This window comes from Phaenicophaeus curvirostris, chromosome 1, assembly GCF_032191515.1.
Source record: "Phaenicophaeus curvirostris isolate KB17595 chromosome 1, BPBGC_Pcur_1.0, whole genome shotgun sequence".
NCBI lineage: Eukaryota > Metazoa > Chordata > Aves > Cuculiformes > Cuculidae > Phaenicophaeus > Phaenicophaeus curvirostris.
Window position 1 is genome coordinate 142,289,565 of NC_091392.1, and position 22,582 is coordinate 142,312,146.

Consider the following 22,582-nt stretch of genomic DNA (forward strand, 5'->3'; position numbering starts at 1 on the left):
TCTTAAAATTATATACAAAAGTCAGAATAGTCTAGCATGAAGAATTTTCAAACCAGGCTGGTTTTCTCTGAAGATTTGCTGTTCGTCAGAAGCAAAAATAAAATATGTCTGTCTATCTTTTTGAGTAAGAAGTGCTTCCCTTATAACTGGAAGATCCAACTTAGTAAAAGTTTGAGTAATTCTCTTTTCTGTATTGACCTGGATGAGCTGAAAATTAGAAAAGAAACATAGCAATGTTTTGACTGTAGGGACTGAAAACCATTGTTTCTCTTTCAATGAACAACGAAGTATTCTCCTTCTGGCTGCAGCTGAGGTAATTTGCAGATACCCAACCTTATTTTACATCAATTAACCCAACAAGAGGAGATACATGCTGAGTTTCCTCATAGTGTGGCAAAGGTCTGATATGAGGCCACATCCACTTTTTAATACATCATTCACAATTCATACGCCTGCTGTAAGCCCTTCTATTGCTTTTCAAAAAAATTAGTCTCGGCCTGTACCCACAACCTTCCTCCCCCCTCCAACCCCGATGGGACCTACTTCTTGATGCTGAAATTCTGACTTTCTTAAAATCAGCAGAAGTTTTGCCACTGAATTTCAGCCGGGGTCAAGATTTTACTCTCCTTTTTTGTTAATTTCGGTTAATGATTTCACTTGATCTCTGTATCCTAAATTATATAAACCACTCAGATGAACATTCATTGTGGATTTAAGTGAAGTAGTTAACCATGTCCTTATTTTTTTTCCTCCTTTTTTAATAAATCCAAGTGTTTGATTTGCTCTTTGCCAACGGAGCCATGAACAGCATAACCTCAGTATTCCCGTGCCCTGATTTGCAGTATATTGTGTGTTACAGAGGTGTGGAATTGGATTAAAAGCTACAGCATGGTGCTCTGCAGATAAACCCACTGCAGGTGTGCAGCTTAATAGGATTTTAATTTGGTAACAAGTGAACAAAGAGAGGAAGCCCAGAATGGGATTTTCTAGATGAAAAAGTGCTATTCGTGCTGAGAGAAAGCAACTGCAAGCTCTGTGATAAAGAATAAAGATGGGGACAGTGCTCTCTGAGCTGCACTTTTATACATTATGACTCACTTGGAGCATCTTCCACCAGTTTAAACCATTCTTAGTTCATACTACATGCATTTGGCTATATAGGCTTCATCTGCCAGCGTTTAAATCTTGTATTGTCTCACTCCCTGCCCTCTACACTTTTTCATATAAAAATAATGTTTTCCTCGGGAGATGTCACCAACTTGGAATGTATTCTGTTTTCACGATTATTAACAATTAGTTTCATGCTTCAAATTAAAAAAAAACCCAAAACAAACGTTCAGAAATGTGCTGTTCAGAATCAATGGAGAAATATGGTCTCTCTGCCGAGAAGCATAATTTATATTCAGCATGAACTAGGAATGGAGGACCAAAACAGATGGGCACAGAAAAGGAAGAATAAAGGTGACAGCTGAAAGATCATGGAGAGATCTGCTAAGTCACAGACATGTATTGATGCTGCTGATATCAGGGCAGGGTTGGGAGGTTCTTTTTTGATTTCTGTTCCCAGTCCTCCTTCTTGTTTTTACAGGGTTTCACAGCAGAATGGAGTTTTTAGCACTAATTTCAATGAGATGAGGGTGGAGGTGTGATGAACAGACTTTTTTTCCCAAACATAACAGGCTGTGAAGAAGGCACAGGAAATGCCTTGTGGGGGCAAGATGAAAAAGATATGAAGGCTGGTGTTCTTGGCAGAGGACAGAGTGGAGAAAGGGAATTGACGAAAGACACTGGGTCTCAGGGAGCTGCAGAGGCTGCATGAGGTAAAGGAAAAATTATGAAATACACCCATGATGCACAGACCAATGTGTCAGGCAGCAGAAATGTCTTCCAAGAATCCACAGCATAGCTGACGGATGCTGCTAGGACTACTGAGGGTTTAGGTACCCCACAGAAGGGTTTGTGGCTGAAGAGGGATTAGTCAGTAGTAAGGACAGATGCTTGGGAGCATGATTATCATGATTTTTGGTGATCAAAAGTGGCAGAAGGCAAAGCTTCATGCAATGGGAATCTATTCAGAGGTAGTACAGAGATGATGATATGAACAAAGTGGTGGGTGATAGAGATGCTTTAGGCAGCTGTGTTTTTCAGTAGCCTGTGAATTAGTGTTGACACCCAGAGGAGGAGGCTGCAATGGTTGAGGTGGGAACTACCACCCATTTAAAGGACACAAGTAGGCAGAAGCACTCACTCACTCTGTCACAGAGCTTGAAACTGCAGGTTCAAGTTTTTCTGCTCCCTTACAAACTGCAAACACTTGAACAACAGCATCAGCAGGCTCTTACTAGAATCTTTTTTTCATCCCACTGTTAGCAGCATCTTCCCATGGACTGGTAGAAGGCATCAGCTGTTGGAATCTTTCATCTCCAAGCTCTTTCTACACTCTTTCAATCCTTCACTGTCTCCTTCCCTCATCCATACCTTCTCTCAAGTCATCCTGCTCCCCATTTCACATTTTATACACATCCTCTCTTACTCTGACACCCACCGTCCCTCACTCAGCCTCGCTCTGTGCTTGAGATCATGTGCAAAATATGAAAAGCTGATACACATAAATATTACACAGACAAAACCTGGGTCAAACTCTTGTCTGCTGACATGTGCGTAAGAACATTGCAATGGGTGTAGTCGGTCACAAAAAAGCCCACCCATATGGGCAGCAAAATAGAAGAGCATAGGAAGCAGGACAAGAAGAAAAGGCCTCAAGTTGCACCATGGGAAGTTCACATTGCAAATTAGGAAAAATTTCTTCACTGAAAGGGTTGTCAAGCATCAGAACAGTCTGTCCAGGGAAGCAGTTGAGTCACTATCCCTGAGGTATTTAAAAGACATAGATGTAGTGCTTAGGGAAATGGCTTAGTGGTGAACTTGGCAGTGCTTGGTTTACCATTGGACTCGATGATATTAAAGGTCTTTTCCAAACTAAATAATCCAATTATTCTAAGAGTTCTAATTTCTGACCATCAGTGGTTTAGAGATTCCTTACTTGTAGCCTACATCCCAGCACAGTTTGGATTTTGCACCCTGGGTTTGCACATCATGTGTATAAACCGTTCTTGGTTTGTCCCCTTTGTGCCTTCTTTCTCCCTTCCAATTTTCACTGCTGAGCTAGTTTTAGTATATTGCGTTGGGGTGATGTGGCAAGGCGGTTGGGTAACATAGAGGGGCTACAGGGGCGGCTTCTGCTGGAGGCTGCCAGAAGCTCTTAGGGCAGATCCCTCTCTGGCCAAGGCCAAGCCAATTGATGATGGTGGCAACACCTCTGTGATAACATATTTAAGAAGAGAGGTTGGGGGGAATGGTAAGCAGTTGAGAGAGAAGGAGGTGCAAGGCCTCCCCCACTACCCACTTGTGGCTCGTCTGCTAAGGTCATGCCAGCCTGGCCCTGTGCAGTGAAGGAAAGACAGAAGCGAGATGTGGGAGAAACAGAACTGCCACAGATGCAAGATAAACCAGATGCAAGAGAAACAACTATCCAGACTGCAGATGCGAGAGAGACAGCACAACAGAGAACACCGAGGTCAGTGAAGGAGGAGGGGAAGGAGGGGCTCCAGGAGGCCCAGCAAAAGAAAGAAGAAGAAGAAGAAGAAGGAAGAAGAGAAAGGTGGGAGGAAGGTGTTCCTTTTGGGATTTGGTTTTGTTTCTCAGTATCTTCCTCTCGTTTGGTTGGTAATAAATTAGACTGATTTTTTCCCCAGGTCGAGTCTGTTTTACTAATTACGGTAATTGGTGAATGACCTGTCCCTGACCATATCTCAACCCATGAGTTTTGCCTTTGTTTCCCCAGAAGGGGGTGGGGTAAACAAACAACTACATGGCTCTTTGTTGCCAGCTGGGGCTCAAAACCACAACACTTATATTTAAAAACAACGGTCCCCCGAGTGTCTTTGTAACTAATAAATATATTTTTAGAACAGTCCGTTTCCAGTCCAGGTCATAGTTTATGGAAGCTGAATATGTCTTGTGAGTAAAATAACTATAGCAGAATAACTCTCAGAAATGTAATTTTCTTTGCAAGTCTTGGTACCCATTAATGTTTGTCCAGCACTGTTTTCTGGAAAAAAATAATGTTCTCTGAGATTCAAGACAAGTGCTGTTATTGCATAAAAGAGGAATCTGAAAAGAGATGAAGGCCCAATTCATCACTTGTATTAAACACAGAGGCTTGATCCATGTTCCTATATGTACTCATGTTTAGCTTTGTATGCTAGGAAGACTTACAGTCTATCTTGCTTTCTGCCTGTATGTCATCATCTATGTTAGTAAGTTTGAACAAGTGGACTGGCTGCAAGAAAGTCTTGAGAAACAGAAGGGTCTCAAGGATTTCATACTTCTGCATGTTTTGATAAACTAATGGCTGGGGAGAGGAAAAAGAGCTCTCCACTTCCAACAACAAGGAAAAATCAAGCCATGTGCTCTCTTTTCCTATCAATAAATCCATGCAGTCTATTTGGACAGCTAGGCCATGAGCTGCTCCCAACCCACCAGAACAGATCTTCCTCAAACAACACTTAAGGAATCTAAAGGAGCACCAAAAGTCTGCTAGAAACCTAAGAGAACTTCAGTGATGGTGAGGTGGGTGGTGTGGAGATCATGATCCCTTGACAGGATTGTGGGGCAAGCGGGGGATGTGGAGGGTGGTTTGTAGCTTGAGGTTTAGGTGACATTGGACACAGCTCCATGCAAACTTAGATTCCATTAGTTCCACTTTACACGCATAAACCCTCCCCCCAAAAATCCAACCCCTCACAATTTATAACCTTTTAAGTTTAAATTTTTTACTTCACCTTGCCGCCTGTGTCTGCATCCACCGAACAGCTCAAAACTCTGGAAAAATGTTGCTTAATCCAAAGTTATTCTGGCTCTGTGTCACAGCTGTGAAAGCTGTTAGTGGGGAGTCAGCTTGAGGTCTCTGGTCCTCTGCAAAATAGCTGCAGGTGTGGCTGGGCCCATAAAGCCCCAGAACAGGTGGCTCATTTTGCGTTGCAAACCAGAAATTTTCATCTTCCTCCTCTGTATAGGACAGGAAAACGTGAGCCACATAATCCATGAGTAGCAAATTAAACAAATGCCAGTATCCTAGGTTTAAAGAAAAACAAAAATAATTTCAACAACCTCTTCATTTGCTTATCTTCATGTGTTAGTTTGGTTTTTTTTTTTGAAAGGCTTCATTGTAGTAATGGGTTAGACAAAGTGGCAGCCTAGCACTCTCCAAATAGTACTTACAAAATTATATACTTCCAACTATCAAAGCAAAATAGGCACTGACTGCAGATTTTCATAGAATCATGAATGGTTTGGATTGGAAAGAACCGCAAAGGTCATCTAATTCCAATCGCCCTGTCATGGACAGTTACACCATCCATCAGGTGGCTCAAAGCCCCATCCAACCTGGCCTTGAACGCCTCCAGGGATGGGGCATCCACAACTTTTCTTGGCAACCTGTCCCAATGCCTCATCACTCTCAGAGTAAAAAATTTCTTCCTAATATCTAATCTAAATCTCCCCTCTTTCAGCTTAAAACCATTACTCTTAATCCTATCACTGCACTCCCTGAAAAACAGCTACCCCCATCTTTCCTGTAGACCTGTATTTTAAACAAGCAAAAGCCTTTTCCCCTTACTTCAGCTAGAGAGGAAAGTGTACATGTGTTTATTTGCTTTCTTATTCAAGTTCTTCCCCTATATTCACTGCTACTACAAGGTTTATCAACAACTACATATCATCCTCATTCTCACCTTGGACAGATAAATCATCGTCTTTCCAAGCAAACCCTCCTACCGATGTCTGTGTGCCCTGTATTTATGACATTAAATGGCCTGCCTTGCAGCTAGGGGCTTAAGAGTTTCAAGCCAAGAGAAAGACTCACTGAGGCTTATGAATATAATGTCTTTGGCTGAAAGCCCTTGCAGTAAAGAGCAGGTCATCTTCTGTGCCATAAATCTGCATAGGGAATCATCAAGTAAGTCATAGCCCGCAAGCATATTTACATGGATATCAACAAGGAGATACCACAATTTATATGAACTACCAAGACTAACAGAGCTTTACAATGGAAAAATAGTGTATTTTAGTGTTATATGTATCTGTGAAGCTGCTGCTTCTGCTATTTGACCTTTCGCATACCTTTAAATGACAGCAAAGTAAATGAAAGGACTTGTTTAGCCATGTGGCAAGGAAAAGAACCTTTATACTTGGAGTTTATACTATACAGATCTGGCAACAGTAGGCTATGATTGTTTCTAACGGTTTTACAGCACTGCTGTTTTCAGTACCTTCAAGAAGACTGAATGTGAAACAAAAGCTACCACTCCAATTCTCCCTTGAAATAATACAAATAATACAGAGGAACACGGTTTTGAAGAGGGAGTAGGTTGAAGCACCTTGCTTACAGAAGAGCAATGTATAAACTGTTAGTCACAAACAATCACAAAAATTCATTTTTAGTTTATGAGTTAGGCAGTTTGTGCTGAAAACTAGTCCCAGACTTTTTTTTTTTCAGTGGAATCAATGATATCTGGTGAATCATCTGTGTAGACCCAAGACAGAGATGAACATTTTATAAGTCAGTGAAGAGGAAGCTGTAGCAATCCTGATGAACCTGAAGCTGTTTGGATAGAAGTCTGCAAGCATCTACTTTTTGAAAGGTCATACTAGGAACTATTAGACAGTTACAAGAACCTTTCTTCCCTTCTAGAGTCACACCGTGACGAAAACCAAAAGGGAGCTATTTTAGCTACTAGGACCCTGGAAGCATTTTGTAGTTGTGAAATTCTGTGGCAGCGGTAGGTGTATATACAGGTCACTGTCCAGCCAGTGTTGCTCAACAATAAATCCCTGAATGCCTTGGAAGAGAGACCATTAAGGAAATGGCAAGCTACCAGCTGAAGTGAGGCTCTGCAATAGAGATATATAGAGGCACATTTGCTGGAGAGGAGGTGGAGCCAAAAAAGCTGTAGAGGACCCATTTAGCCCTCACTACTTCAGCATTCTTGCTTCTTGCTGTCTTACAGAAAAGTAGCTGTATGGGCATCACATCACGTCACACTTGGGCATCACCCATGTGGAGGCTGGGCTGGAAAAGGGTGAAAGTTGATCCTAAATTCAGCAGTATGAGTATGCCAGCATATTGTGTATGCCAGGTGTGCCGGGCTCCAAGGCAAGAGCCTCAGACAGAAGTAAGTTTGGATTTGGTTACTAGTACGTGGTTTATTTTCAGGAGAGGCAGGCTGCATTGACAGGATACTCAGATATTTCCATAAGTAATTGTGTTTCCTCAGTATGTATGCTACATATTCTGACTTGCAGGCTGCTCTCCATTCTAGCAAATAATGCTGAGATTTAAGAAATGACTGAAAAACAATGAACTTTCTCACCAAATGACTTGTTAACATAACTGTTCAAGTCTTGTCCATTAAAACTCAATATCCTACCAAAAGAGAAATATGGGAAAGAAGGGACATGGTTAGATCATGTAAACCAACATCTTAAAGAACCAAGGGTATTAAGAAAGAACATAATAATGACCAAACTAATTGGAGCATCCCAGTGAAAGAGTAAAAAAAACCCCTTTTTAACTCTTCATATGTGAGGATAAATTCAATTTTAGTGTTACTGAAGTATAGTAGTAAGACTGTCATAAGTGGGACAAAAATATAGTTTGCAATTAATTTAAGGAAGGTTCAGCAGAGGAGGGGATCCTCTCTATCAGTTGTGTCCCCAACCACTGACAGCTGCAGAACAGGGAGGCAATTCATTAGGCTCTTCTTGTCATGGGAAGAGGATTTCATCATTGTGGGGAATTTCAATAAACATTATGCTTACAGTGCTGTTCTTGAAATTAATTTCTGATTTCCTCATTGCTCAAAATTTTGCATTTATCATTGGAGAGTTTTGTGCAGATCTCCTCTGGAGAGGCAGAAATGAATGATTATTTTATTATTACCATAACGCAGCAGCTGATGGACCAGAGACCTTACTGTGCTATGTTCCTTGCAGACACAGAACAAAATTCTGATCCCATTCCAGAGAGTTTGCAATCTAAATATGAGGCAAAAAGTGTCAGCTAGGTGCTGAAAAGGGATGCACTCATACATGAACAAATGCTGACATCAGTGGGGGAACACTGAAGAATACAAAAGGCACCAGCCTTAATGTACCTCTTTGCTATGTCTGTGTGGGATATACATGAAAGTACAGTTTTGAAGGGGAAATTCAAAAAAGATAATGAGGTTTTCCTTGGCTGTTTGCATGGAGTCCTATCCAACAGAAGAGGAAAAAATATGAAGGTGCTTCTTTGAAAATCTAAAAAGCGGTTCATGCAGTTTGGGTTCAGATGCTATGCACAGGAGATGGTGCATTTCTGCTGAATGAATAAGAGGGAGAATGGTTCTGAGAAGTTTCACAGATGAAGAGAAAGGCAGGTAAGGTTGATGCGATATAGAAATGGAAGAGACTAAACTTACTCAAGATATTGTTTTAGCACTTCAAGCCACTTTGAATGAATGTGACTGCACAGTCCCTTTGCTTCTCCTGCCTTGCACTGGTGTGGGATGGATTTGATGCCTAACAGCCCAAAGACCCAGAACAGAGAGAAAACTAACCCAGCTAAAGGAATGACTAGTTTTCAGTCAGTTTAACACCTTAAACAGGCCTATTCTGTCTAGGCAAGGTCTTAGGTTAGTGTAAGGCCTAAGGAAAAGGAAGGAGCATACAAGCCATTGTCAGAGGAACTAACAGCCTTTTTGGCAAGTAGTTACTGCAGTGGCTCTGCTCTCGCCGTATTGTACAGGAAGAACCTGAGGGACTGGGCACTATCACTTGAGAGATCTGGAATTTTTATGGTTTGGGCTATTAGTGGCCCCAGCTTTCCCTCAAACCTTGCTGCTTGGGTCTGCAGCTCTTGCAGAGGGGGAGAGCTGAGACTCACACCTCAGGCTGCTGTTCTCCATTTCCCCCTAGACAAATGATGGCTTCTGCAGAAAGGAGTCCTGCCCTTCCCACCATCTTCAGCTGCATGCTCCCACTTTCCTCCCTTCTGCTCGCCCTAGAATTTGGATCAGAGAACTGATCTGGTTGAGAACTGATCTGGTTGACAACCAACATGTTAATTTCCCTGGCCTGGCTAGCCACATAACCAGACAAGTGGTGCTTCTTCATGCAAGGAGTAGGAAGCAATGATTCTCCTGTTGACTGTAGTGTGAACTTATGTCAGTTAAAATGATGTAGTGCTTCTGCCATCTGAGGTCAGAAAGATCTGTATCAGGTGAGAATCACTAAGATCCTCCTTACCAAAACTGTGTCCACAGTTGAGAGTCATAGCCTTGCTTACTGCACTCAGTAGGAAGTTCCATCTCAACTGGAAATCCGATGCCAGTTTTCTGAACTCCTCTTTACTCCTGCTTGGCTGCAGATAGAGAAAGAAAATGCTTTGTGATAAAGTTGGTTACAACAATTCCTTATTGTGTTGTGAAGTATTTCCCTGTACAAACTGCATAAAAATGCAGAATGAGCAGGGTTTTCTTGTTGGAATCCTAAAATAATTTAGTGAAAGGAATTTTTTGACAACCAGCCTCTTGCTCAAAGCATGGCCAGCTTAGCTCAGGCTTTGTCCAGCCAAGATTTGCATACCTTCAGGATGGAGATTCCATGACCTTTCCAGCTAACTTCTTCCCATTCTTAACTACTCTCATGGTATTTTTTTTTTTTCCTTCTAGTCTATTGGAATTTTCTTTGCTGCAGCTTATGTCTATTGACTTGTGCTGTACAACTGTGAATGCCCAGGAAAAGTCTCTGCTCCTGTCTCCTCTGTACCATCCCCTGAGGTAGATGAGGGTTCTATGAGATAATGGTACTACAGAACTGCAAAGTATTGTTCTTAATTAAAAATAAATAAATTAGGAAATAATCAAGCTAAAGAGGTATAGTTTACCTTGCTTCTTCAGAAAGGGGAAAAAAATTCTTTAACCACTGTCACACTCAAGGTAATTGGTCTAGCAACCAACTGAATGCAGTGGTACCATCAAGCTACCGCTAATTCTGAAACAGTGATGGAACAGGTGTGGTAGAGTTGGTAACCTGTGGACAGGTGCATATGTAGGGATGATCATACTTGAATCTTTCACAAGAGCTAAAGTCATTGTCCTAGAAATTATCACTCCCCTACCAACTGCTAAAAGTTAACAGGTTAGTGAATCAACAGTTTCGGGAATCATGAAGTGTTCTCTTCATTTTTACTAACATTTTTCTTCTGAATTTTGGCTTATTAAGGACTGTTATAACATGTGTCTATGAAATGAGAGCAGATACTGAAACTGCATGAGTAGATATATGTGCAGAAAAGTGCTTGTAGTTGTTTGCACAGATGGAATTTTTGCATACCAATTAATTCTTTTTTTCTCCAGCATGCATAAATTGTATTTATGCAAATCTGCAGTCTGGTCAGGTTGCTAAAGTACAATGTACCTCCTGCAGACTAGTGACAGCGAGCATGTAGCAAGATAAATGATGTGATCACTCTTTCTTTTCTGAAATTATTACATTAGTTTTATACCTTAATGACAAAAGCCTGAAGATTTGAAGCCATGCAGCTCAGAAGATCCCGAATATCTGTGTAAGGTTCCAGCAAAGACAGTAAGTCATTCAAACCTATGAAATACAGAAGGAAGATCATTACTTGAAGCGACTGGCTTTCTTTTTTATTTGGTGCTGCAGGTTTTAGCTTTTCTTTTTCTTTAATCTTTGGCTTAAAATATATTAAGACATCTGTTTATAGCATTTTGTTTAATGTAATTTTACTATTCCTTTAGTGAGGAATAGTTCTCCACTTTGAAATCAGTCACAATTCACATTTATGTCTATTTCCAGTATATCCGCACTGACCTACTCGTCACAGCAAAGGTGGCAAGAATAAACACAGTGTGAAAGCTGGGATTTGGTTATATGCAATACCAATTTACTTGTTTGAGATTTTATGTGGTTGAGAAGAAAAAACATCGGTTTATCTGTTAAGGGGGACAAAACAGTTTCAAAACAAGAACAGAAAATGCAGAATATTCTGCAGACTGTCAGAAATATAGATAATATTGCCACATGTCAGTGCAGCTGTTCCCTCAAAAGACTGGAACCTACCAGTGCCAAAAGGTACACCACTCTGGCACCTCTCTGAATTTACACCCTTATAACAGATATCTTTCTTCAAGAAGAATTTACTCTCTGAGACATCTTCCTTCAAGAAGGCAAATGGGTAGGGTCTGTGAAACCTTGCCTATTATAAATAACAGTTTGAAAAAGCAACAAAACCAGAGAATGCAATAAATCCATTTTGGAAAGAGTAAGATCATCTTTAATATAATTAGCAAAGATAACAAGAGCATTCTACACAGTGTTTTTGATTTTACGCTGTATATAAATATTATTTAAATGGCTGTCCTGATGGTTCTGTGAAGAAGGCAAATTATTATACTCACTGAAAGGAGTCATGGGAAGGCTGTGGTGCATCTTTTGTCCGCAAGTGAGTTAGTCATGGGCCAGCAACAAAGAACTGAGGTTTCCTCCCACCAGTTCCATGCACAGCCTAGTCCAGTTTGCCCATATTTTGCTAATAATCTAAATGTCAGCCCATTAATCTAAAAATTAACTTGCCATTCTGTTGTCATCCTTTTTCATTAAGCTGGTAAACACATTATGTCATGGCTGCATACAAACTGTGCATTTTATTGTTTACAGCACAACACAGGCTGCAATACAGTGAAAGGACATGAAGGCTGAAAAGCCAGTAGTCCTTGTCCAGTTCATCATACAATATTTTGAAATCTGGGCACAATAAATAATTTAGTGTACTTTGATTAATAACAGAGAAAAATGCAAAATATACAACTCTTTGAAGCTTCTTTTTGTCAAAGAAAATGATAATAAGTAAATATCCCTGTTTGTCAGCCCTCCTTCTAGATGATACATCATTTAGTAACACAAAACAAATTTTGGCTGCCATAGAAAGCTTTAAGAGAAAGCCTTTCATTCGTAACTTTTAAAGTTAAAAGGAGAAGATTACATGCTCTATTCTTTATTTTATTGGCTTTTTTCCAGTACGTCGTGTTACGGCAAGACTATAATTCCCATTAGGGCAGATGCCATGAATAAACAAGAGGAAATGCTGGAGCTCTAAAAATGGCAAACAAGGGCTTAAGTGGATAGACAAAATATAGCCAAAGAAAATTACATTTGACTCCTATGTCATTCTGCAGCTCCTCTGGATTCTCATAGTTTGTTTGAAAGAAGTTTCCAGGCATCTCCAGAAGTCCCTGATTGATGATAGCATGCAAGTTTGATCTCAGAACAGTGACTCTGCTGTTGCTGTTGAGGATTTCTCTCATTGTCTATAGATAAGAAGAAAACAGTTAATGCATTTCATTTTCTCAAGCCTTTAACTCAGCCAAAAAGCTTCCTTTCTTCAATACTAGACTTTACAGAGACAGTCTCCAAACTGGAAGAAAAAAAAAATCAAAGCATATGAATCTTAAGTTGTCTTCAAGAGTTTTTTCTTCTGGGAGGTATTTGCAATGACAGCCTCTGTTGTTGTCTGTGGTGTCGGAGACATGGCTAACATTCTTGAAGTATATGGGCAATTGCCTGAGCAATTGGTTTTGCCTAGAGTTATTATAGTTACAACAAATAATTCTATTTTCTTTAAAATGTGGAATCGTGTGTCAGGACTAACTTTCCCTCAGTGTTACCCATGCACAGTATGTTTCATTTAAATTGGAAGGCATGTTTTCTCAAGTTGCACAAACCACTGAGAAGATAAAAAGAATATTAGAAATATGATATTAGCTAAAATAATGTTAGTGGGGATTTTATCCCATTTATCTGCTTACAAGTCATCTGTGAATGAATCTGGCTTCATATTTGTCCCCAAAAGTATAACTCACAAAGATATTGCGAATAATTTTCAGCCTAACATTTGACCCTCATCTCTTCACTTTTTCTTAATTAATTGCTAATATCGCACAGTACTGCTTCTTATTCTTGATGAAATGATGGGAAAAAAAGTGAAGGAAATGAAACACAAATCCATTAAAATTTTTTAATCCATACATTTAGTCTCTCATGTCCATGCGGAAATCAGTAAGATCCTAAATCCTTGGTCGAAGTTTGAGGTTTGTATGAATATTCCACATCCAATTTGGCCTTCCAAAGGAAATCTGGTTTTTGTAAAATTCAGAAAACTTCAGGATTCATAAACATTTTAACAAATTCCTTTCACAAGGTGCTTACCATAATCCCACAAACAACATGAATGAAGCTGCTCACTTGTTTAAAAACAAAATTCCCAGTCTAGCATTTTTTCTTTTCTGCCATTCTACTAGCTTTACTGAAATACCAAAAGCACTCTGATTCTCACTCAGTAATCCCCTACAACTACATTACGGAAAGTCTTTTTTTCTTATTTTCCTTGGAGTTTCCAGCTACAGAAGAACTGCTACTTCCAACAAGAACACTTGACCCTGGAAACCATCAGGGGCAGTAACTTCGGTGCACTGCTAGCACCTGACTCCATGCCCCGGTGTTTTACACCAGTCCCTTTAAACACTGCACTTCATTCTACTAAATACAATCTTCTAAATGACTGACAGTGAGCTCTGACAACGCTTAACTACGGTTTACCAGAGGCACGAATCAGCCCCAGGAAACTATAAGCATCATATTCACATTCCTTCCACAGAGGGAATTCACAACTTTTAAGGCTCTAATTACTTCTGCATGTCTGGGTAGTAGCAGATGTCAGCCTGCTTTATCTATGTATGATGAGAAAAATACTTTTCTTTTTCTTTTGAATGCTGACCCTGGTCATCAGGTGGTTAAGTTACTGCTAAGTACTCTACAAGGATCAGCGTGGTTATACCCTTCAGGGGATGCAGCTGCACAGCTCTTCTGTAGTACTTCTCATTAGGAGTCCTCTCACCTGCTTTGACCATCAGTCTGTGGCTGAAAATCAAGGTGCATTTAGACAGAGAAAACCAAGAGTGATTATTAGAAATATCAAATGACTCCTGTCAGAAGATGAGATAAACTTCAGCTTCAGACAGAAATAACTGAATAACTGAGAGATTGTAACAGAGGCTTGCAGGGTGAATTGTGTGAAGAAAGGAAGAAACTTTAAAGATAATTGAAGAAAGTACTTTTATCATACCACATATAATCAAACCCTGGAACTCACTACACTAGGTGTTGTGGATGCCAAAGTCAAGCTATTAAATACCAAAATGTGGATACAATCCAGGAGAGTACAATGGAGGAGTAAGGTAGCACTTGTTCTACTCATACATACTTCACATGAGCACCTGATCAGGGCCACCAGGAGAAGTGGGATAGGAGTCCACACAAGCCTAGGATTAGTTCTGGCTGACTAAAACACTCAGCAGTTCTTTCTGAAGGATATCCACCTCCTCATCAAGCATCAACATATTTCTCACAAGCTGAAAATTTTAAATACCTGTGGTGTTCAGCTAACCATCTTCTGGTTTGCATTGGACAGGAGGATACATTTGCAGGAGAAAGTTTAGCTGGTATTTATTTCCTACCCTGCTTTGCTGGAGCCCAGTATCCATGACTTTGGCAAAATCTCTAACCAAATTTGTTATAGAGGTTATGTGACTGCTGAAATACTATGGAGATAGACTTACATAATTCTACTTATTGAAACTATTGTTTTTAAATTGCCAGTGAGACCAATCATCAGGCACACTGGAACCCTTTTGCTCTTTCATTATATTTTAAAGATGCTCTAGAGAAGGTGCAAACATCATGTACTTGTGAGAACGGTGCCAAGAGCTCATTAGCATGAAGAAGAACCAGGCTTAGAATATTCTCAGCTGTAAGTGTAGATCTGACCCAGATTGTCTGGTCTGCAAGGTTGACTTTGTGTGGATCAAACAGCGTAAGGGGATTGTAGGACAGCCAAAGGTAGAGAATTCCACCAACAAGGCTGCAATTCTCTTGCCCTAAATCTTGAGGGTGTAAATTCAATACTGATTCTCTGTAGTTTTTCTGCACATTAGGAATAGGCAGGAAAGAATCAAAAACATACAACCAGTCCCTTGGTATCGTGGCTTGAGCACAAGAAGGATAATAAGGTAAAGTCTGAGTACACAGTACTCAGACAACTGCAAGTAACTAGGAGTAGTTAGCACTTGTGAGTGCCAGATCACATTCTTTAATGCAAAAGAAGCTCTGGAAGCAAATGAAGCCAAGCTTTTCAAGTATATATTATCTCCAGTGGCTGCTGTAGTGCATGTGCTCAGCACTTCACCAAGTCAACCTTTGCCTGTGTTAGTACACCTATGCACATTTGTGCATTATTATTTTTATTTTTTAAATTTTTTTCAAAGTAAGTGATGTGTGTTTTTTAAACATTGCCTCATTTATTAAGGAAAAATATGATGTTACTGTGCAGCCCAAGAAGACACAGTTCCCTTCTTTCCTCCTCTTTATCGTGGGGACAGTGTAGTGGTTTAAGCCAGGTGTCATATTGAGAAAATCTTGTACTTGCTGTTTGAAGGAGAGAAGAGAATATACTGTCCATTCTCTTCTAGTTTCTTTTCTATTTGTGACCTACATCTTCTGTTGTGGACTGGATTGCCTCAAACCCCAAGGTTTTCTAAGTATCCAAGGACACCAATGGGAGGAACTCTGCAGAAAGGATACAGCCCCTGATAACAGTACAGTACTGAATGAAATAATTTATTTTACAGTGTTCAGAGGGTTAAAAATGCAGCTCCTGAATGCACCTCGGTAGCTTAGAAGAATGATACTGTAGAGAAAAGAGAAGGCAGGGATATTAATTGATAGAGAGTTTTGTCTCTTTCTTCCGAAGGCAAAAAGCCAATCTGAGTGATGACCCTGAGGAGTGAAGATCAGAGGATGCTTCCCTGCAACGCTGCTTCCAACATCATCTAGTCAGAGGACAGAGAAGATTTTGCCAGCTGATCTCTGAGATCCATGAAAAAGGTGAGAGTCTTGTGCCCTTACAGACTTCATGGCCTGCTCCTCAGCTGTGCAGCTTCACTGCAGCTGACTTATTAGCAATTTTCCTTGTGCAGGCTGCTCTAACGCTCATCACAGGGAGTGACCAGGATGCTGCATAAAACCAATTTTAGACTAACTCCAGCATGTACTATCTGACTGGTTTTCACATGACCTAGCATAGGTACTGGAAGCTGTCACCAGACCCAGCTACTCTGATGTTCTCCTTTCCATGGGGCATCACTGACCATATCTGGGAGGCTTTCATTAATCCATTGTGAGGAAAATTCCCTCTGGGTATACTTACAGGGTGGAGAGAGATGGTTAGGAGGGTGAGTATGATTGGAACTGTGGTCAGTATACAGCTAAGATCACCTGTGATGCTGCTGTTGTCCTACAATGGAACATCTCATAAATAGTCCAAACTGCTTGAGTGAATAGATGCCCAGATTTTTGTCTCACGGATTCTGAAACATACCTTTGCCATGCTAGAAAGGTCAGTCTTTCTCCTGAGTCTTTTTATAAACAGTGTAATTTCTGTTAAAGAAGAAGAAGAAGAGGCATATAATTGATATTTTACAGTCTAAAACACAGTAATGAAGACAGATCTTTTAAGTTAGAAAGTAGATCCCTATGGGAGCAACAGGCTATCAAAGGGCACAGTGGGGGCACTGACCCAGCAAGACAGGCTGGGGACCCTCACAGTTTGAAGCTTGCAAGCAGAAGTTGCCCAGGCCACCAGTCTTCTTTCACTGCAAATCAGTTAATCTGTGACACACAGGAAAAATGCTTCCAATATTTTTTTACATTAAAGGCTTCTTAATCAAGACTAATACTCTTTTACATGTATGGTTTAGGGTGAATGAAATCAATGTTTATTCTAAACCTTCTATATTTTGGTTAGAGTTTTACGTGTCCACCTTTATGCATCTGTAATTCTGCAACCCTGTTAATAGGAGTTGGTTTCTTTGGTTCTATTTTATTTGTTGTTGTTTATAATGTCTTGTAATTATGACAAGCATGATCCAAGAAAGTGCTTTTTAAGAAAACCAACCCTGATTCTTAACTATAGGAAAATCAAGTATAAAGCAACTTACAAATTTTTGAAGACAGGCAATGGTTTTCAATAGAAAATTTCTGTTTCCCTGAAGTGTGTACAAACCAGAAGTACCAGTATGTATATACAATAGGTTGCAGCTGATTAATTACATATAGTTGCATGGACACACATGTTAAAAACACATTACTAAGTTTGCTCTGTCAAGTATTCAAATGTTAGAAATATCAAAATTAGGACTGTCTGCAAGTCTTCACAAGCACATGAATGTTAATACAACTTTTTGTCTACACAGGAGCCCTGCTTTACCACTGAAGAGGTGGTTTTCACTCAGTGAGCAACTGAGCAACATGTTTTGGCCAGAACTGTCAGCATCATTGATAAATTTATATATGTACATGCATATGTATTTACAAACACACACATAGACACACAGCTTTGTATAGTACAGATTTTTTCTAATACTACTCTAACTATGATATAGTTTCCTTATGGGACTATAGCTATTTTTCCCTTTATATTGAACTGCACTATGGCCATAGCACTTCAGGACGTGGTTTAGTAGGCATGTTGGTGTTGGACTGATGGTTGGACTTGATGATCTTAGAGGTCTTTTCCAACCTTTATGATTTGATAATTAATACAATATATAATTAATATTAAAATATATAATTAATATAACAATATATAATTAATATAATATATTAATTAATATATAATTAATATAAAACTAAATTTTTATACTTTAAATAAAATAAATTAATATAAATTTAAATAAAATAAATTAATATAAAAAATAATTTTTATCTGCATAAAACCGCTTGCAAGGTGAAGAGGGCAGACTGCATATTATTCAGTCATCTACACAGACAAAGTAATCATGGCAAAAGATAGATCTTAGAAAAGACTGAAATTCACTGTAATTTACCATGAATTGGGAATAACTTTAGCTTAAATATGTTCTTACACATTATCTGATACTATTTATTTTCAACTGTACCCAAACTAACTCTACTCCTCATTACTATTGAAGTTACATCAGCTAAAAAAGTTTTTAAAATAATTTTTGTAAGGGTCTTGTGATACAATCTTCTATGTATTTTAAACAAAGATTTTTTAAGAAAATCTCTCTGTTACTCACTCTGTTACATACCTTCAGATTTGGATGTTTGGATCCGTAATGGAAATCCTTCCAAAGCATTAAGCAGCCAAACCTGAATGTTTTCACTGAATAATCTGATTGACCTCATGTATTGCATGGACGCCTCCTCCAGGAAATCATAAAATAGGATGCTCTCAATTTCCTAGAATACAAATTCATAGAGCTGTGTGATTGATGTACTATGAATATTTATAGCAGCATGAAACAAAATTGCATTGATAGTTTAACTGTAAACAAGCTTTTTTTTTTTCTTCAAGTTAAGCAATAGCTAAGCTTAAAGGAGGCCTACAGGAAAGCTGAGGAGGGACTCTATCAGGAAGTGCAGGGATAGGGTGAGGGGTAATGGTTTTAAGGTGAAAGAGGACAGATTTAGATTAAACATTAAGAAGAATTTTTTTACTGTGAGGGTGATGAGGCACTGGAACAGGTTGCCCAGAGAAGTCACAAATGCCCCATACCTGGAAGTGTTCAAGGCCAGGTTGGGTGAGTCTATGAGCAGCCTGATCTAGTGGAAGGTGTCCCTGCCCATGGTGGGCGAGTTGAAACTGGATGAACTTTAAGGTCCCTTCGAACACAAACCATTCTATGATTCTACATTTATTAACAGAAAGAAAATGATCCTAACAATAAACACTGTTTCCTGAATTAATTACTAGGCACTGCTTAATGACCTCCTGTAAATCAGTACCAAATTATTTTCATCAGGAAACTGCATATTTATGCATGGATTGTCATTGAGAAATGCAGTAGTATTCTCAAAGGAAAAATAACTTTTGTAATCTGTAGAATTGTTGTTGTAGAATATGTTATCAGGTGAAATTTCTGTTGCCTAACTTCATGCCAGAACCACAGACAACATTTATAATAGCATACTTTATTGATATTAGGAGCTTTATAGCAGCAAAATGGAACTTATCTCAAATTCCACCGGTTTCTTAAAAAATCCAAAAGAAGGCAAAGAACAGACTTGAGGTACAAACAAAAATCCCATTGTACAGCGCATGAGAAACAGCTGCTCCTTCTCCTAAGGCAGAACTACCAAAAAGTCACAAACACATAATAACATAATTACAACAAATAAGTAGGTTTACACTACCTTGAATAGCTGCCTATCATAGCTTTTGAACAGCTTGCACACATCTGGCAAGGACATCAGTGCTATTCCTTCAGGCTGCAGAGACCTCCAGAATGCCATGATACAGTGTTTTACCTGTTGTACAAAGTCCTTTATGAATTCTCACTGATTTTACACTTGTGAAATCTGAAATTCAATTCAGTGAAACCACACACACAAGCAAAGTAGCACAGGAATGACCATGGAGCTGAGATCTTTGCCTGTCCCTGTCCTGGCTGGGCTCCAGTGTAAATGGAAGCACAATGGGGCAACAAGCTGAACCTCACAAGGCAGCGTAAGAAAGAGGATATGCCATGGGTATGCAGATATAATGAAAGATACGTGTCCATGGCCTTGTGTTCTGTGCTGGTACCAGACCTGTGGATGTCCTAGGAGCGCTTAGGATATGCCTACAAACTCCTGAATAATTTGATTGGATGTTCCTTTTGTCTATAAATTATCATCTACCTTAAATCAAACCATCAAGCTACAGAGAAACAATTTTATCCTTAGAGTTGTTGTTTGCTGTTATCAGAATGAGTGTTATTGAAAAAAAGGCATACCTTGTCCCACTGGCTGTTTCTCACCATATGTAAAATATCTTGACAATGGCTGTAGTACTCATTGGCAACCAGTGCAATCTGCAGAAGGTGACCAAAAAGAGGGTACAAAAAGTTGACACAGGCAAAGAAATAACTTGCTCGATGACCAAATACTTGAACATACCATTTCGTAGGGGTATCTCTTCCCTATATCTTGCTCCCAAAGACAGTAACTGCTCAGTTCAGGCCAAGGCATCTCTTGTTCAGTCTTCAGATAAATGACAGTTGGAAAGCAGTGCAAAGTCTTGCTCTTAATGCATCAGAATTTATTTTGAACAATTAAAAAAAAAATCAGTTATCGTATTAGTTCTGTTAAAGGTATTACATACTTTCTTGAAATTGTATAGCATTTTTTCATAAGTTATATTTCTTCAGAGGAATGCTTGCCCTTTTATTTGAAAGTAGAGGTGGATGAAAGAAACAGCTATGGCTGACTAAATATTTAAATCCTTTATCAGTTCATTAATTTATTTTCAAAAACAGTGAATGTTTAATTGTATATGTGTCTTCCACATATATTTTCTGTAGCACTCATGTCGCAGTTGTAACCCTCTAAAAAGGCTAGAGATAGTTGGCTCTGCTGTCAAGGTGACAGCACATTTTTCATCAGCTGTCATTACATCCATTTCAGAGCACTCACTGTAAAAATAAGACAGACATCCAATCTCTCCTTTTTTTTCCTCACTTTGGTTGAAACAAGTTTGTTGCTAATGCTCTGCTGGCTGATTTCCAACAGCTCCAGTGTCAAGCCAACCCATAACAGTGCATTTATAGGAGAACTGACACAGGTTGGCCTCATCCCTACCCCTGCTTTCAGTGAGCAGGAGTTGTGCTCTTTTTTCTTAATCATTTCCCTGTATTTAAATACTTGTCGTGCCAATAAACTCTGAGTGCATTGAAAAGACACGAGCTCAGCAGCATGAGGGTCTGTTACTGTGGGCCCCAGGCAAGGAAGGTAGTTGTGCCCCACTAACTCCCCTAATACAGAAAACCTGGGCTGTCAGCCACAATTTCCACTTCCAGCACTGATAAAGTTATTTGAGCTGACATTAATACAACAAAAATATTTAGCCACCAGGTGAAATAGGATTGGGGAAATTAAGCATTTCTTGGGATTATGCAGATAGATATAATTTTGAAGAATATGATGAGTTAACTGCATTTCATCCAAACATTTTATATAGTAGTTCTAATTAAACACACATCTAGCCATTTTGTTATAAGTCTAATGTATCTGAAACTCACTGTCCTTATTTTTTGGCTGTTGCTCGTGTAACCAGATGCATCTCCAGAACTGCAGGCATTTCCACTGTGGTAAAATATGCAACAGGAAAAAAACTTTTAAAAGCCCACCGATTTATTCTGTATTTAGCAAGAAAATGAACACAAACTGGATAGAGTGCACTAGAATGGAGCATTGTGTTTGGAAAACAAACCCCACTCCTTCCTGTCATTTAGCAGCACTATGACTTCCTAACAAGTCTGAAGACCAATTTCTTAATTTTATGGTAAGACTGAACCAATCATTATAAAGATGGCAAGGTATTAGCTGTTTAACTGTCCAATGTCTTCCAGCTTCTTGGTTTTATATTTGTAGTTGCAGTTCATTTGGAATGATAATAGTAATTATAAACAGGCAAATAATGAAAGCATCATCATCCTTGTGTTTTGATTTCACAGTAATTCCATTTTCTACACCCTGCATTAGTTTAGATGCCTTTTTTTTTTTCTAGTTGTCCCCTGTTTACTTTGCAAGCTCACCGTCACTTTCCACGTGGTCAGAGTTCACCAGGACTTACAATGGCTTGACCATATAGTCTTTGGCTGAAAAGCCAGAAGTATGGGCACCATAGATTGCTTTCTTGCTTTACCATCTCCTATCTTTCTCCCTGCCTGTTTTGCTGAGGGTAATCCTACAGGAGGAAGAAGCAATGTTGCTAGGAAAAAGTATGTGCTGTGAGAGTTGGATTCCTCTAGTCAATCCCCCATCTGCTGCTGACACCTGCTCACTGTCTGTGAAGGCATTTCAAACGCCAATGTCCTTCTAGACTCAGCTATTTTAAAGGGTGACAGGCAGGGGCTTTGTAGAAATCTGTTCCCACTGATGACTGCCAATACTCAGGCTATCTAATCAGACCCTGGTTGCTGGGTTTTACTGCTGTGATGCATTATAAGCCAGGCTAAAATCATACGTCCTGAAGGAGCAGAAGAGAAAACACAACATCTTATCTGCTTGGAAACTTAAGGTGCTGAAAATGCCTCCTCATGTTTTTCACAGGACTGACCTCTGCCACCTGAAAAATCAAACTTCTGCCACTACTCTCTGCCATGAAGGTGACGCTCCAGCAAAACACCAAACTGGCTGCTCAAAGCATGGCACGACATTCATGATAAGTATGTTTGGTAACCCTATCATCTCTTTCTCCCAGACATTTTGGAGCTGGTGGCTGGACAAAGGGAAGAATGTGTAAGCAGAGATGTTTCATAATGTTTCTAACAAATGGGCCCTTCCTGCAGATTTCTAAAGACTGTGAAAGAAAATTAACGAATATTCCCAGCTCCTGCTC

The 22,582-nt window shown here is 39.5% G+C and overlaps 1 protein-coding gene across 1 annotated transcript in view; it reads right to left on the minus strand.

Annotated features, from left to right (window-relative positions):
* Positions 1-4,850: 4,850 nt before the first annotated feature.
* Positions 4,851-22,582, minus strand: part of RFX8 (regulatory factor X8) — a 30,091-nt gene continuing 12,359 nt past the window's right edge. Inside the window, exons 6-15 of the mRNA XM_069855809.1 lie at positions 21,261-21,324; positions 20,140-20,265; positions 19,977-20,054; positions 19,396-19,509; positions 18,291-18,441; positions 16,559-16,617; positions 12,278-12,434; positions 10,610-10,704; positions 9,349-9,463; positions 4,851-5,136 (exon numbers count right to left, since the gene is read on the minus strand). Of these exons, the coding sequence (XP_069711910.1) occupies positions 4,877-5,136; positions 9,349-9,463; positions 10,610-10,704; positions 12,278-12,434; positions 16,559-16,617; positions 18,291-18,441; positions 19,396-19,509; positions 19,977-20,054; positions 20,140-20,265; positions 21,261-21,324 (1,219 nt within the window). The 3' untranslated portion in view covers positions 4,851-4,876. The remainder of the gene's footprint in view (positions 5,137-9,348; positions 9,464-10,609; positions 10,705-12,277; positions 12,435-16,558; positions 16,618-18,290; positions 18,442-19,395; positions 19,510-19,976; positions 20,055-20,139; positions 20,266-21,260; positions 21,325-22,582) is intronic.